Source organism: Lepus europaeus, chromosome 8 (assembly GCF_033115175.1).
Source record: "Lepus europaeus isolate LE1 chromosome 8, mLepTim1.pri, whole genome shotgun sequence".
NCBI classification, from domain to species: Eukaryota; Metazoa; Chordata; class Mammalia; order Lagomorpha; family Leporidae; genus Lepus; species Lepus europaeus.
Window position 1 is genome coordinate 87,087,092 of NC_084834.1, and position 13,849 is coordinate 87,100,940.

Consider the following 13,849-nt stretch of genomic DNA (forward strand, 5'->3'; position numbering starts at 1 on the left):
TGTTGGTTTTACAATGTCATTAGAAAATGTACTATTATCTCAACTATAGCATATGTTCAAATTAAATATTTCATTTATTTGAAAATGGGATCTTTCTATGGGATGACGGTAGGACAGGTAGTTGAAAGTTAGCAACATGGTGCTCATCCACATGTAAGAGGTACTTTTACAATAATAGTGAAGCACATTCAATCTTTCTCAGTGATCTGATAAACTTATATGTATATTACACAGTAAAGAGTACTGTTCAATGCACACAGAAAGACTGTCAAACCAGATATAAATGTTGCAAAAGGATTTCTTGACATATTGATTACACAGGGGACTAAATATTACTCACTAAAGAGTAATAATTAGTATAAAAATAAAGTAACAACACTGTAAATTAAGAGGACTGGTTTTTCTGGAGATTTTAATTTTTTTTAATTTTAGCATTAAAATCCACTGATTCTTGAGCAACACTCATATCTGAAAACAGACAACTTTCTTTAGCTATTTTATGTTTTACATGTAATTTTAGAAGCTAATGAATGATGAGCCTACATCTTTCAATGAAGTGAACAGAGATCATACAAACACAGGAGGATAATGGCACTGAGCTATCTTACAAGTTTTGATGTGGCTGCATTTACCAAACATCAGTCCTCTTTGGAGCATTATCATTTAATGTAGCTGCATTCACCAAACATCAATGGCAATCCCCTTTTTTCCCATCCTGGACTTCCTTCTGCACATACAGAACCCAAAGGCCCATGGGTGATGCCCTAGCCACCCATGTGACCTCTGTCCACCACTACTACAATTGGATTCTCTTCTGTAGCCCATGGACCATCATTTGTAAATCCCAGAGCAAAGGAGATAGTGCCATTTCAGCAGTAAATCTGGAGCACAGTTGGTGGTGGAGGCATGGGCTTATGGTTTGTGGGAACCTTGGGCTTTCTTCCTAGAATCCTAATCTTGTAGAAAGTGACGCAGTTGAAGAGGAGACACAACATAGACCTCTCACGCCCAGATTCCAAGGCAACTTGATGTTTATAAAATCTGGAGATCTTTTTAAGAAAAAAGTAACACATAAGCAAGCAAAATAAGGCAGAAAAAAATATGATGCTAGGATACCTTCTAGAGCCTTATTTGGGACCCTAATACAAGTGAGAACCATGCAGATGAAGACTCTTCAGCCTCACAGTCAACATATTCCTGGCCTTGGGGTGAAAGTGGAGTGAACAAGGACTTAGTAAGTCAGAGGAATTCAAAGGAAATTTTACTTGGTTTTAGCAACTAACAAACAGGCACAGAGGTCTCCTTTTGGGCCAGGATTCTGCAGTTCCCAACTCACATGCAAATGAAAATCCTTGGCCTCTCCTTACTGGTTCTCCTCACCCTCTAGATAGTTCACAAAAGGCACATCTGTTATTTGCATTTCAAACTGCAGAGAACACATATGAAACACTCTTGAAAGGCCCTCCCTGGGCCTGATTAGCAAGCTCCTCCTTCTAACAACTCTTCCAAAAACTGTGGAAGGGGCCTCTTTAGGCAACAGCTCTCACCACAGAAACGTCTTCCTTTATCATTTCTGACTGCTGCTTCTACCCTTGAAATGATCAAAATCATAAAACAATTGTCAAAGCTTCTAAAATCCTACATTAATTTTCCCTACATGGGGAAAAAGGCTATTTCATAACCACATGGTATTTATCCTATCTATGCTTCCATTTTTATTTTTATCTTTTCCTTAAATAGAAGAGTTTTAAGGCACCAAATGCAAATGGGCAAATGGAGGAAAGCTATTACTAATAAGAAGCCATAGGAATTTACATAAGGACCTAAGTGCAATTTACTTACATTATGTACATTTTCATCAAGGATCAGTGATAGTGACTCAGATAGAAATTTTACACAAGGCCGGTGCCGCGGCTCAACAGGCTAATCCTCTGCCTTGCGGCGCCGGCACACCGGGTTCTAGTCCCGGTCGGGGCACCGGATCCTGTCCCGGTTGCCCCTCTTCCAGGCCAGCTCTCTGCTATGGCCCGGGAGTGCAGTGGAGGATGGCCCAAGTCCTTGGGCCCTGCACCCCATGGGAGACCAGGATAAACACCTGGCTCCTGCCTTTGGATCAATGCGTTGCACTGGCCGCAGCATGCCGGCCGCAAGCGCCAGCCACGGCGGCCATTGGAGGGTGAACCAACGGCAAAGGAAGACCTTTCTCTCTATCTCTCTCTCTCACTGTCCACTCTGCCTGTCAAAAAAAAAAAAAAAAAGAAATTTTACACAATCTGCATTTATATGTGTGTGTCCCTTTTGCATATTTCAATTGATAATATTCAAAATAAATTAAGAATATCAAGACTCCCTATTCACCTTTTACTAATGTAAAATACATTAGAATATCACAATTTTATGTGTCATCATAACAAGATAATACCTTCATCCTATTGCAAATACTTGGGAAAACAATTTCTTAGTTTAATTATTATATCTAATTTCTTGAGATTCCCAAACATTTATTGAATTTGTTCTTCTACATTTCACCATCTCTGATGCCAGTACCCCACTCCAGGCTAATGTGCACTTCAGCCACAAAATCAGCCTTCCATTTAGGGGTGTGCTGGTAAATAGCTAAGGGTAACTCCTTGGAAAAAGGGAGTTTGCATTTGCCTATCCGATCCCCCAAGTCAGAATTTGGAAAAATGACTAACAATTTGTCTCTCCCGTGTCAGCTTCATGGCATACTATTTCCAATACACCCAATTATTCTCTACAGCAAACAGAAGAAAGTTTTAAAAAGGCAATTCTTATCATGTCACCTGAACCCTGCTTATAACACGTTTCTGGCTTCCTTTGTTTTTATACTTAGTTAAGCAATATTCTTCAGATCTTCACTCAAGAGCCACCTGCTTAGCAAAGCTAGCCCTGAGTTACTTGGCTATTTTAAAACCCTATGATAAACCGTTTTACAAAAAGACATACTTCTTTATTTTGGCCACTGTCACAGCTACAATTTTGCACTTCTTGTTGCAACGATTTGATTAATGTCTGCCTCCCTGTCCACACTCTTAAGTTTCACCAGGGGCAACACGTGCTTTTCAAAATAAAATCCCCAGCCATAAGCACAGTGCCAAGAACAAAGTGAGCACTAAAGAATTATCCATTTTGACAGATTACATTAATGACTAAGTGTCTGCCTGAAAGCATAAATAAATATGTTACTCAGCAATTTATAAAGGAAAGTTGGAAATTCGTTAATAATACGATTCCTTGATGTGTTTCTAATATAACTACAATTTGTATAACAACTTTGTAGATGATATTAAAGAATATTTAACTTTCACAAATTTAGCATATATTATTCATTCAGAAAAATCTAAAGAAAACAGAGTTGAGGAAATTTTAAATCTCTGTGTTTCTAAGTACCATATAAGAATAAATAAATAAAAAGGGTATATTCAGTGATTCTTTAAAATAAATCTTTGCACTAAAGGATGGTATCTGTGCCCTTTCAAAAGCAGCTCAATGAATCTTCTTCATGTCCACAAAATGAAGCACTACAGGGAGGCCTTGAAATTCAGAGCGAATGCCAACATGTTTAGCAAATGCTTCGTTTCTACACACTGATGCAATAAAAAAATCTTATTAATTTTATATTTCCTTATATAAGAATATAATTAAAATATGGCTGTGGACAAAAATGATAGAATCATATCTCTTTTGCTTCTATATTCCTAATTTTAAAACAGCCATAAAAATCCCTTTATTTAAGACATTGAGCCATGGTATCATACAGAATATTTGCATCTTAACTAATAAAGCACAAAATAAAATGAATCACGTAAATTCATCCTCTTCAGAATTTGAATTTTATGTATATTTCATGAAGTACTTACTGGCACATAACTAACTTGAGAACTGTATGGTTTTGAATGGCATGCTGAGTGTGGCTGGATACTTGAGCATACTTTTATTATTATGACTTTGTAAATTCATAAAGCTTTCCATTCAAAGCTGTGACTGCAACATTGTATATTTAAGAAAAAGTATTTGAAAATTAATATTTTTGATTACATAGATTTTTCTATTGACTAACAAATTAATCATTTCCCAGGAGAAGCACCTGGCTCCTGGCTTCGGATCAGCACGGTGCGCTGGCTGCAGCGCACCGGCCGCAGCGGCCATTGGAGGATGAACCAACGGCAAAGGAAGAACTTTCTCTCTGTCTCTTTCTCTCTCACTGTCTACTCTGCCTGTCAAAAAATAAATGAATAAATAAAAATTTAAAAAAAAACAAATTTATCATTTCCATGTCTTTCTGGACTAACAGACTAGATTGAAAAGAGAAAAAAATCCGGCCGGCGCCGCGGCTCAATAGGCTAATCCTCCGCCTTGCGGCGCCAGCACACCAGGTCCTAGTCCCAGTTGGGGCGCCAGATTCTGTCCCGGTCGCCCCTCTTCCAGGCCAGCCCTCTGCTGTGGCCAGGGAGTGCAGTGGAGGATGGTCCAAGTACTTGGGTCCTGCACCCGCATGGGAGACCAGGAGAAACACCTGGCTCCTGGCTTCGGATCAGCGTGGTCGCCGGCCGCAGTGCGCCGGCCGCAGCGGCCATTCGAGGGTGAACCAACGGCAAAGGAAGACCTTTCTCTCTCTCTCTCTCTCACTGTCCACTCTGCCTGTCAAAAAAAAAAAAAAAAAAAAGAGAGAGAGAGAGAGAAAAAAAAATCCACACCTCTGTTTCATGAATTTAGATGAACTTTAGATATATCAGTAAGAGAGAAACTGGCTCTCTTCCGCTATAATGCACAAAAGCTTTCCTTTAAAGTTTCGTAAGTTTCTTCCCATTACTTTCTATACTGAAAATACTATGCCACCTTTCCTAATGAGAATTTTTAATTCCAACTTTCACATATTAGAGTAAAAATAAATAAATGCATGATAATATTTAACTTATAACTATCAATATTAAAATATTTATCATCAGAATACAAATAAAAATTTGTGGGCAAAGTTTCACCAGGGGCAGCATGTGCTTTTTTTTTTTTTTAATTTTATTTTTTTTTTTTTATAGGCAGAGTGGACAGTGAGAGAGAGAGACAGAGAGAAAGGTCTTCCTTTTTGCCGTTGGTTCACCCTCCAATGGCCGCCGCGGTAGCGCGCTGCGGCCGGCGCACCGCGCTGTTCGATGGCAGGAGCCAGGTGCTTTTCAACATGAAATCCTCAGCCGTAAGCACAGTGCTTATGAGGTACAGAAGGTTAAGACAGCACTTATGACAACGACACTGGCATCTCATGTCTGAGCACTTGTTCAAGTCCCAGATGCTCCCTGCTAACATGCCTGAGAAAGCAGCAAATTATGGCTCAAATATTCCGACCCCTACCACTCACAAGGGAGAACAACAGAGAGTTGCTGCCTCTTGGCTTTGGCCTGTTTCAGCTCAGGTCTTTGCAGCTATTTAGGGAGAGAACCAGCAGATGGAAATTTCTATTTCTTTCTCTCTCTGTCTTTCCCTCTCTGTCACTCTACCTTTCTAATAAATAAATAAATCTTCTTTTAAAGTTGGTTGTTTATTACAAATACTTCAGCCGTAAAATGATTCTTTCCTTCTAAAATATAATTTTGTATATTACCAGAATGGTATAATTGAGAATATTTTGGCTTTATTTCATAAGTTTATATTGATATATGAAGAGACTTCAAAAATTCATAGAAAATGGAATTAAGAGAAAAGATTATTTCAGTGCATTTTTTGAAATCCATGCATATTTTTCCCACTGCAAATTACCCATGAATTTTTGGAAGAACACTTACATTTAAAAAAAAAAAAAAAAAACTGACCCAACTTGACACCGTCATATGTTTAACCCAAATCTGCATGTCACCCTGAACAAATATATGTTGCTTTTATATTGTCATTTACCTTTTACGTTCCTGTTTTTTATATCTTCACTTTTATTATAACCTCCTCAAAAAGATATTTTCTTACATATCATCTCTTATGTACAAGCTTACATATTCTGAAGCCTATAAGCTAAGAAGATTATTCCAGGTTTTAGCAACAGATGTTCTGAGTTCTCAGAGTACAATATGAGCTCTCTGTTTCAAAGACTCAGTGTCAGGAAGCTCAGATAAAATGTCCACAGTTCACACCAAATACATAGCAAAACTAAGATGTCTAACCAAGGTTTCTTGGACTAAAATAAATAACTACAAAATATATATGAATTAATGAAATCGTCGGGGGAGAATATTTAAATGAGAGTGGTGATTCCAAGAATACAGAGGAGTCTCAGACTGTTGAAAGGGCAATAGTAAGAGGAAGGATAGCCAGTTAACAAACACTGTCAGCTTCAATATATAAATCGAATAAGAATATCTGCCTATGAGATGGTTGAAGCCTGCAAAAAAGACATATAAGTAACTATTCACCTAAGTTCTAAAGACCACTGAAAAATATTCAAAAGAATTTAAAAGCCTAATAAAAATAAAGAATAAACAAATTAAAAATACATACAGGTAATGTATAAACTCACAAAAGTATTAAAGAAAAATACATTTGATCTAATATCATTCACTTGGCAAATACAAGAGATAAGTTTCCTCCTCTTAGACCAAAGTAGCTTTTAGAACCTAAAAAATGGACTCTATTAAGAGCAGCTAAATTATTTTCACTTTTAGATTGTATTAAAATTGAAAACCAAGCATTACTTCCTGAATTGGTTAGTATCTTTCCTCTATAATGAGAACATTAATTCCATATAGCTTCATGCAATCAAATATACATGTGTGTATGTATAAATATATATATCAGTCCATCTGCATTCACATTACAGAATGTAACATTAAAGGATTTTAGAAAAAGCATCAAACATGATCACGTTCCAGGAAACTCTGGCTTTTGGAGCTTATTATGCAGTAGAAAAACATGCAAAGGGAAAAATATATACTACAACACAGCACAAAGGAGAAACCAGTAGCTATTTCAAGGAATGTTCCACACTGTACACGTGGTGCTCAGCCAACAACCTCTAGCAGTACTTATACACATCACCATGGGATCACGCCCTGCAACCCAAGTCCTCAGACCAGGCTGCATGTTAGTTTCCCTGAAAATTGACAGCAGGCTTTTCTTTTTCATTTATTTAATGCATAACTAAAAATAACCCTCATGTAGTCAATGATTCAAGCTCATATATATTATACTTGTTACTATTAATTTAATTTTCTTTGGCTAATATAAGAATAAGTCTATCATTTACTTAATACAAGTATAAGATCAACTTTAAATTTAAATGAAAGCTTGAACTGAATAAATGGCGAAATAAAAACACTACAATTTTAAATCCTGTAAAGTTTAAATTTGTGATAATTTAATAAAAAAATTAAAATACCTTGTATTCCCTATAAAAATACAAACAAACTTTAGGTTAAGAAATTTACATTGAAAAATGATTCTACTTGAGACCATTGAAGCCAACAACTATGAAATAAGTAATCCAAGAATAGCACATCTGAAATCAAAGCTTTAAAGAAGTAGTTATGTGCCTACTTACCTGTTTCCCTAAGAGAAGCCAACAAATGAAAACTAAATGACATATGACTCAAACAAAGTTAGAAAACACAGATATTCACTGAGAAAATATAGGATGGATTGATTTCAACAAAAAAGTAAATGAACTTACGGTTTGCAAGGCTCTGGAAGTTTTGAATCTTCTCTCTTCCTTATTTCTAATGTTGGTTCCTTAGGAGTGAGAACTACAGCAGCACACGAGACTACAGAATGGTATGAATCCTCCCGGCAAACTGTTTTTTCAAAAAATTAATTGTAAATGTCAAAATTATTTATCAACTATTCTCACTTATCCTTATTTATTTTCCTATGTGCGGTCAAATGATGGAGATAATTAAAACATTAATTATCATTAAATTATCTTTTATTATCCTTTTCTACACAAAATCTTCCCACAACTAGAGGTATGACCTTGGGAAATTTTTCTTTTATAAGCCCACAGTGAAAAAGATGTTGTCAACAATTTATATTCCCAAAAAAGTGTCCAGTCATGCATGTATTGCTACATGAACCTTCACAACACGAGCACACTTGTTTATCAGCCTCAAGAACAAAAAGCATAGCATTCCCAGCATCCTGAAAACACTGTGGTAGCTTTTCCTCATGGCAGCCTCAAAGTTTTACCTTTATTACCACATATATTACACAATATAGATTTATTATTTTTGACCTCTACACAAATGGGGTCATGTTCTATTGCAATATATTCTTTTATGGGTTATTTGCTTAATTCAATATATGCTTATAAGACCCATCCATACACAGCAGTAGACTCTTCATTCTTTGTAGTTGGTTCCTTCTGTATAGCTTTCCATTGGATGAATATACCACAATTATATATTTTATTGCTAATGGAATGTTTTTCCCCCAGAGTAGTGGTATTTCAAATGTCTATAAACATTCTTGTGCTTTTCTGATAGGTGTGCAAATCAATTTATATTGGAAAAAACATAAAATCAATCTATATGGTTATTCCTAGGGTTATGTTCCTATATTTTATGTTCAGCTTCAGTAAATACTACTAAACCATTTTCTGATCTAATTGTACTAATTTCCTTTATCAAAAGAGAAAGTTATTCAACATTCATGCTGAAATTTCACTTTTAGAGTTTTTCTTATTAAAATTTTAATATTGCATTAATCTTATATTGTAGCATAACAAATTCACAAAAAACTTAGTAGTCCAAAACACCAATTGATTATCTCACAGTTCTCTAGGTAGGAAATCCAGGTAGGCTCAGTTGGTTTCTCTGATTAGGGTTGACCAGGCTAAACTTATCTAGAGCTGTGGTAAGAATGTACCTCCAAGGTCATTCAGATGACCAGTAGAATATGCCTCCTTATGGTACTAAGACTCCTTTGCCTTGCTGGATGTTGCTAGGGACCTCAGTGAGCTCCTAGTGGCTACTCATAGGTCAGCGGTTAATGATCCCCACATCTCAGCAACTGAAAACATCCCTCACATAGAATCCTAACATGTATCAAATCTCTGGTTTCTTCTTTTATCAGCCAGAAAACAAAACAAAACAAAACAAACAAGTTTTCCTTTTAAAAGGCTTATGTGATAAAAGTGATGAAGGACTTAATCAATCTGCAAATTCCCTTTGCCAACTGATGTAACATACGCCCAGTATTATGTCCTATTATCTTCCAATAGAAAGAATGAGACAAGGGCTAGATTTATGTGTCATCATAGAATTCTGCTTACCACAGCTATTTTTTTAAGGGTATAGCAGTACTGTCTTGTAGCATTATTTTATATATTCCTGATAAATCATAAAATTGAATATGTATACTCATATATATGGAATTGAAAATATATATATATGCAATACCCATTCCTCTTCTCACTATTAGCATCTGAGATATAAAATAGGTGGACACTAAAAGCAGAGCTGAATTTAAAACAATTTTCTGGAACTCAAGATATAAAAATGGTGTCCAATATGTCTCAAAGTAGAGAGACCATGATTTCCTCATTGTCTCTCCACTGCCTTTCAGAAAATTGTTTCATTTTAAATTTAATTTTCTCTAGTCTTGGCATGAGATTTGTGTCTACAATAAACAATTTACTGTAGTTTGGGAAAAAAAAAACTCTATTATATTTTACATTTCAATTGTTACCTTAAATTCTATAAGTGAAGAAATAAAATAAGAACAATGTGGACTTACTTCTCTGGGATAACATTCATTTATTCATCATTTACTGAGCTACTGGTATGTTCCAGGAAATACACTTTATTGTAGAATTCTACAATAGGCATGAAAAATGTCTGAAATAAAACTTTGATTTCTTCTTCAAGATACTTCTTATGTATGAGGGTACTTCAAAAACTTCACAAAAATTGAATTAATAAGTTTACTTTGGTGCAAAAAACTTGAAATCTGTGCATAGTTTTTTTTCAGAATATTCATATTCCATGGGCTTTTTTGATGTGCCCTCATATAGAGCAATAAACAAGGTTAACCGAAAGCACTTCTTTGAAGGAAAATGGAGCTAAGTTATTCCGAAACAAGAAAAATTGAATTGAACAAGGAGAAATATTGTTAACAAGAAGAAAACTAAAGATCAGGGAGCAGTTGGTTACATAAGGTACTTTGAATATTACTACTGAATTTGGATGATCTGCAGACCAGGAAGAAACTCCTGGCTCCTGGCCTCGGATCGGCCCAGCTCTAGCCATTTTGGTCATTTGGGGAGAGAACCAGCAGATGGAAGACCTTTATCTCTCCCTCTCTCTGTAACTACATATCAAATAAAAATTCTTAAAATAAACAAACAAAAAAACCCACTACCAAAAATATTAATGAACAAGTAAGTGAATGCAAGAACAAGAACTTTCATTTGTTCAACATGAAAGAGACAATTGTCTAAAGATGGGTAACTGGGAGTGCCACATAAATGACTGAGCTCTAATACTTACTGATTTACTATTTTTAAGTGACATTTATCATAAGACACATCATTAGTGGAATAAATACTAGTAAGGCAAGTAAGTAATGGAGAAATTATAACCTTAAAAAAACAGAAATGGAGTAATAAAAGTAATACAGAAATTTTTCAATAAAAAAATTTGCGTAGGCTGTCTTTCACTCTAAGACCAAAAACATAAAAGATGAAAAAGAAACCTTAGTAGTATGTCACTGAGAAAAGACAGCATTTGTAAAGGTCAAAAGAGTAGTGGATGTTTATGTGATCACCATATTTTGACACAAGTTAATTTTCAAAACCAATACTGAAAAACTGAAAATGTAAATCAGAACCTTATACTATAATGGCCATGTTGAGTACTACTCTGCACAGCAACTTGGTTGACATGTAAGTAATTGTATATCATTTTTATTTCATCAACCCATAAATGTATAAATTAATTTTGGAGAATGATATAAACAATACAAACTAAAGGACAAAACATTGTATTTGTCATGAAAGTAAAACAAGATATTACAGACTAAGTGAAAAGTTCCTTTAAATAAGACCAACAAAGTCAGTGGATTTAAACATTTGGCTTTTAAAAGAGGGATCATGGGCCGGCATCACGGCTCACTAGGCTAATCTTCTGCCTGTGGTGCCAGCACCCTGGGTTCTAGTCCTGGTCGAGGCGCCGGATTCTGTCCCGGTTGCTCCTCTTCCAGGCTAGCTCTCTGCTGTGGCCTGGGAAGGCAGTGGAGGATGGCCCAAGTACTTGGGCCCTGCACCCACATGGTAGACCAGGAGAAAGCACCTGGCTCCTGGCTTCGGATTGGCTCAGCATGCTGGCTGTAGCAGCCACCTGGGAGGTGAACCAACAGGAGGAAGACCTCTCTCTCTCTCTCTCTCTCACTCTCGCTCTCGCTCTCGCTCTCTCTCTCTTACTGTCTATAACTCTCTCTCTGTCTCTCTCTCTCTCACTGTCTAACTCTGCCTGGCAAAAAAAAGAGGGATCATGACAGATGGATAAACCAATGGGACAGAATAGAAAACACCCAAAATCAATCCAAGCATCTACAACCAATTTATCCTTTGACAAAGGAGCTAAAACCTATCCCTGGTGCAAGAACAGTCTCTTCAATAAATGGTGCTGTGAAAATAGGATTGCCACATGCAGAAATATGAAGCAAGACCAATACCTTACACCTTAAAGAAAAACCCACTCAAAGATCTAAAAATATGAAACGATATCATAAAATTATTAGAGAACATTGGGGAAAACTTGCAAACATTGGCACAGGCAATCAAAGCCACAATTAACAAATGGGATTACATCAAATTGAGAAGCTTTTGTACTGCAAAAGAAATACTCAGGAAAGTGAAGAGGCAACCAACACAATGGGAAAAATTATTTGCAAACTATACAACTGATAAAGGATTAATAACCAGAATGTATGGAGATCAAGAAACTCTACAACAACGAAACAACCCAGAAATGAAATGGGCAAAGGACTTAAACAGACATTTTTCAGAAGAGGAAATCCAAATGGCCAACAGACACGTGAAAAAAAAAAATGTTCAGGATCAATAGACGTCAGGGAAATGCAAATAAAACCTACAATGAGGTTTCACCTCACACCAGTTAGAGTGGCTTTCATACAGAAATCAACAAACATCAAATGCTGGAGAGGATGTGGGGAAAAAGGCACCCTAATCCACTGTTAGTGAGAATGTAAACTGGTAAAGCCACTGTGGCAATATGGCAATACCACAGAAATCTGCATATAGACCTACCATATGACCTAGCCATTCCACACCTGAGAATTTACCCAAGGGAAAGGAAATCAGCATATGAAAGAGTTATCTGTAGCTCCATGTTTATTGCAGCTCACTTCACAATAGCTAAGACATGGAATCAAAACAAATGCCCATCAACTAAAGACTGGGTAAAGAAATTATGGGATATGTACACCATAGAATACTACGCAGTAGTAAAAAAAAATATGAAATCCGGTCATTTGTAACAAAATGGATGAATTTGGAAAACATAAGACCATCGAAAAGGGACAAATATATGTTGTCCCTGATCTGTGCTAACCTAAAAGGAAATCTGTTAAGTGAAATTGACAGGTTGTGCAGCAATGACTTGAACAGCCCTTGTCTTGAGTGTTGAGGAAGTTTTTTTTTTTTTTTAATCATTCTATTTGTTGAACTCTTTACTTAACATAGAGTTAATCATATGTGTATAAAGTTAATTGAAAATATACCTTAGTAAAAATTAAGAGTGGGAATAAGAAAGGGAGGAAGAGGAGGGGCAGGAGTGTGGTTGGGAGGGCCAGCATGGTGGGAAGAATCGCCATGTTACTAAGGCTGTAATTATGATGTATACGAAGTTTGTAACTATAAAGCTGCATAATTCTGAATACATTCCTAGAGATTTATTTCTAGTGGTACAGTTTAAAAACTTGCCATGGTATCTCAAGTCTCCTTACTCTGGGTGGTAAAAATAGCATTTTTTTTTTTTTGACAGGCAGAGTGGACAGTGAGAGAGAGAGACAGAGAGAAAGGTCTTCCTTTGCCGTTGGTTCACCCCCACCAATGGCCGCTGCAGCCGGCACCCCGCGCTGCTCCAAAGCCAGGAGCTTCTCCTGGTCTTCCTTGCGGGTGCAGGGCCCAAGTACTTGGGCCATCCTCCACTGCACTTCCGGGCCACAGCAGAGAGCTGGACAGGAAGAGGAGCGACCGGGACAGAATCCTGTGCCCCAACTGGGACTAGAACCTGGTGTGCCGGCGCCGCAGGTGGAGGATTAGCCTATTGAGTTGTGACACCAGCCAAAAATGACATTTTAAGTGTTAAAGTGATCATATGGATAGGCTTAAGTATTAAAGCAATCATACAGATGGGATTAAATGTTAAAGTGATCATACAGATGGGATTAAGTGTCTGGTATAATAATAGATAGAACTGAAAAGGAGTGAATGCTCCAACATGGGAAGCAGTCCATACAGCTGACTCATAGAATGACAATCACTTTAAGTAGCACTCTGACCTCAGAATCAGCCCTTAGACATTCTGGTCTGGCTGAAAAATCCATGAAAGCATGTCAGGCATGGAAAGCCAAAACACTGTGGCAAAAAGTATCCCTCAAATAGTGCAACCCTCTATGGGTGAGATCTCAATAGAAACAAGTCTTTATCAAAGAAGGAGGTACTTTTCTCTGAAGGGAGGAGAGAACTTCCAATTTGATTATGGCTTTGTCTAAATACTGACGGAGTTTATGGATTCAAAAGACCGGTAGCCTAGGCAGCTCATGTCAAGAGCCTCAGAAGATCACTGATGTCATACATAAGAGCGTTAATTGTAAAATTAACAACAGGAGT

The 13,849-nt window shown here is 36.8% G+C and overlaps 1 protein-coding gene across 1 annotated transcript in view; it reads right to left on the reverse strand.

Annotated features, from left to right (window-relative positions):
- CCSER1 (coiled-coil serine rich protein 1) overlaps positions 1 to 13,849 on the reverse strand; it is a 1,228,673-nt gene that overhangs the window by 1,063,340 nt on the left and 151,484 nt on the right. Inside the window, exon 4 of the mRNA XM_062199158.1 lies at positions 7,670 to 7,790. Coding sequence (XP_062055142.1) covers positions 7,670 to 7,790 — 121 coding nt within the window. The remainder of the gene's footprint in view (positions 1 to 7,669; positions 7,791 to 13,849) is intronic.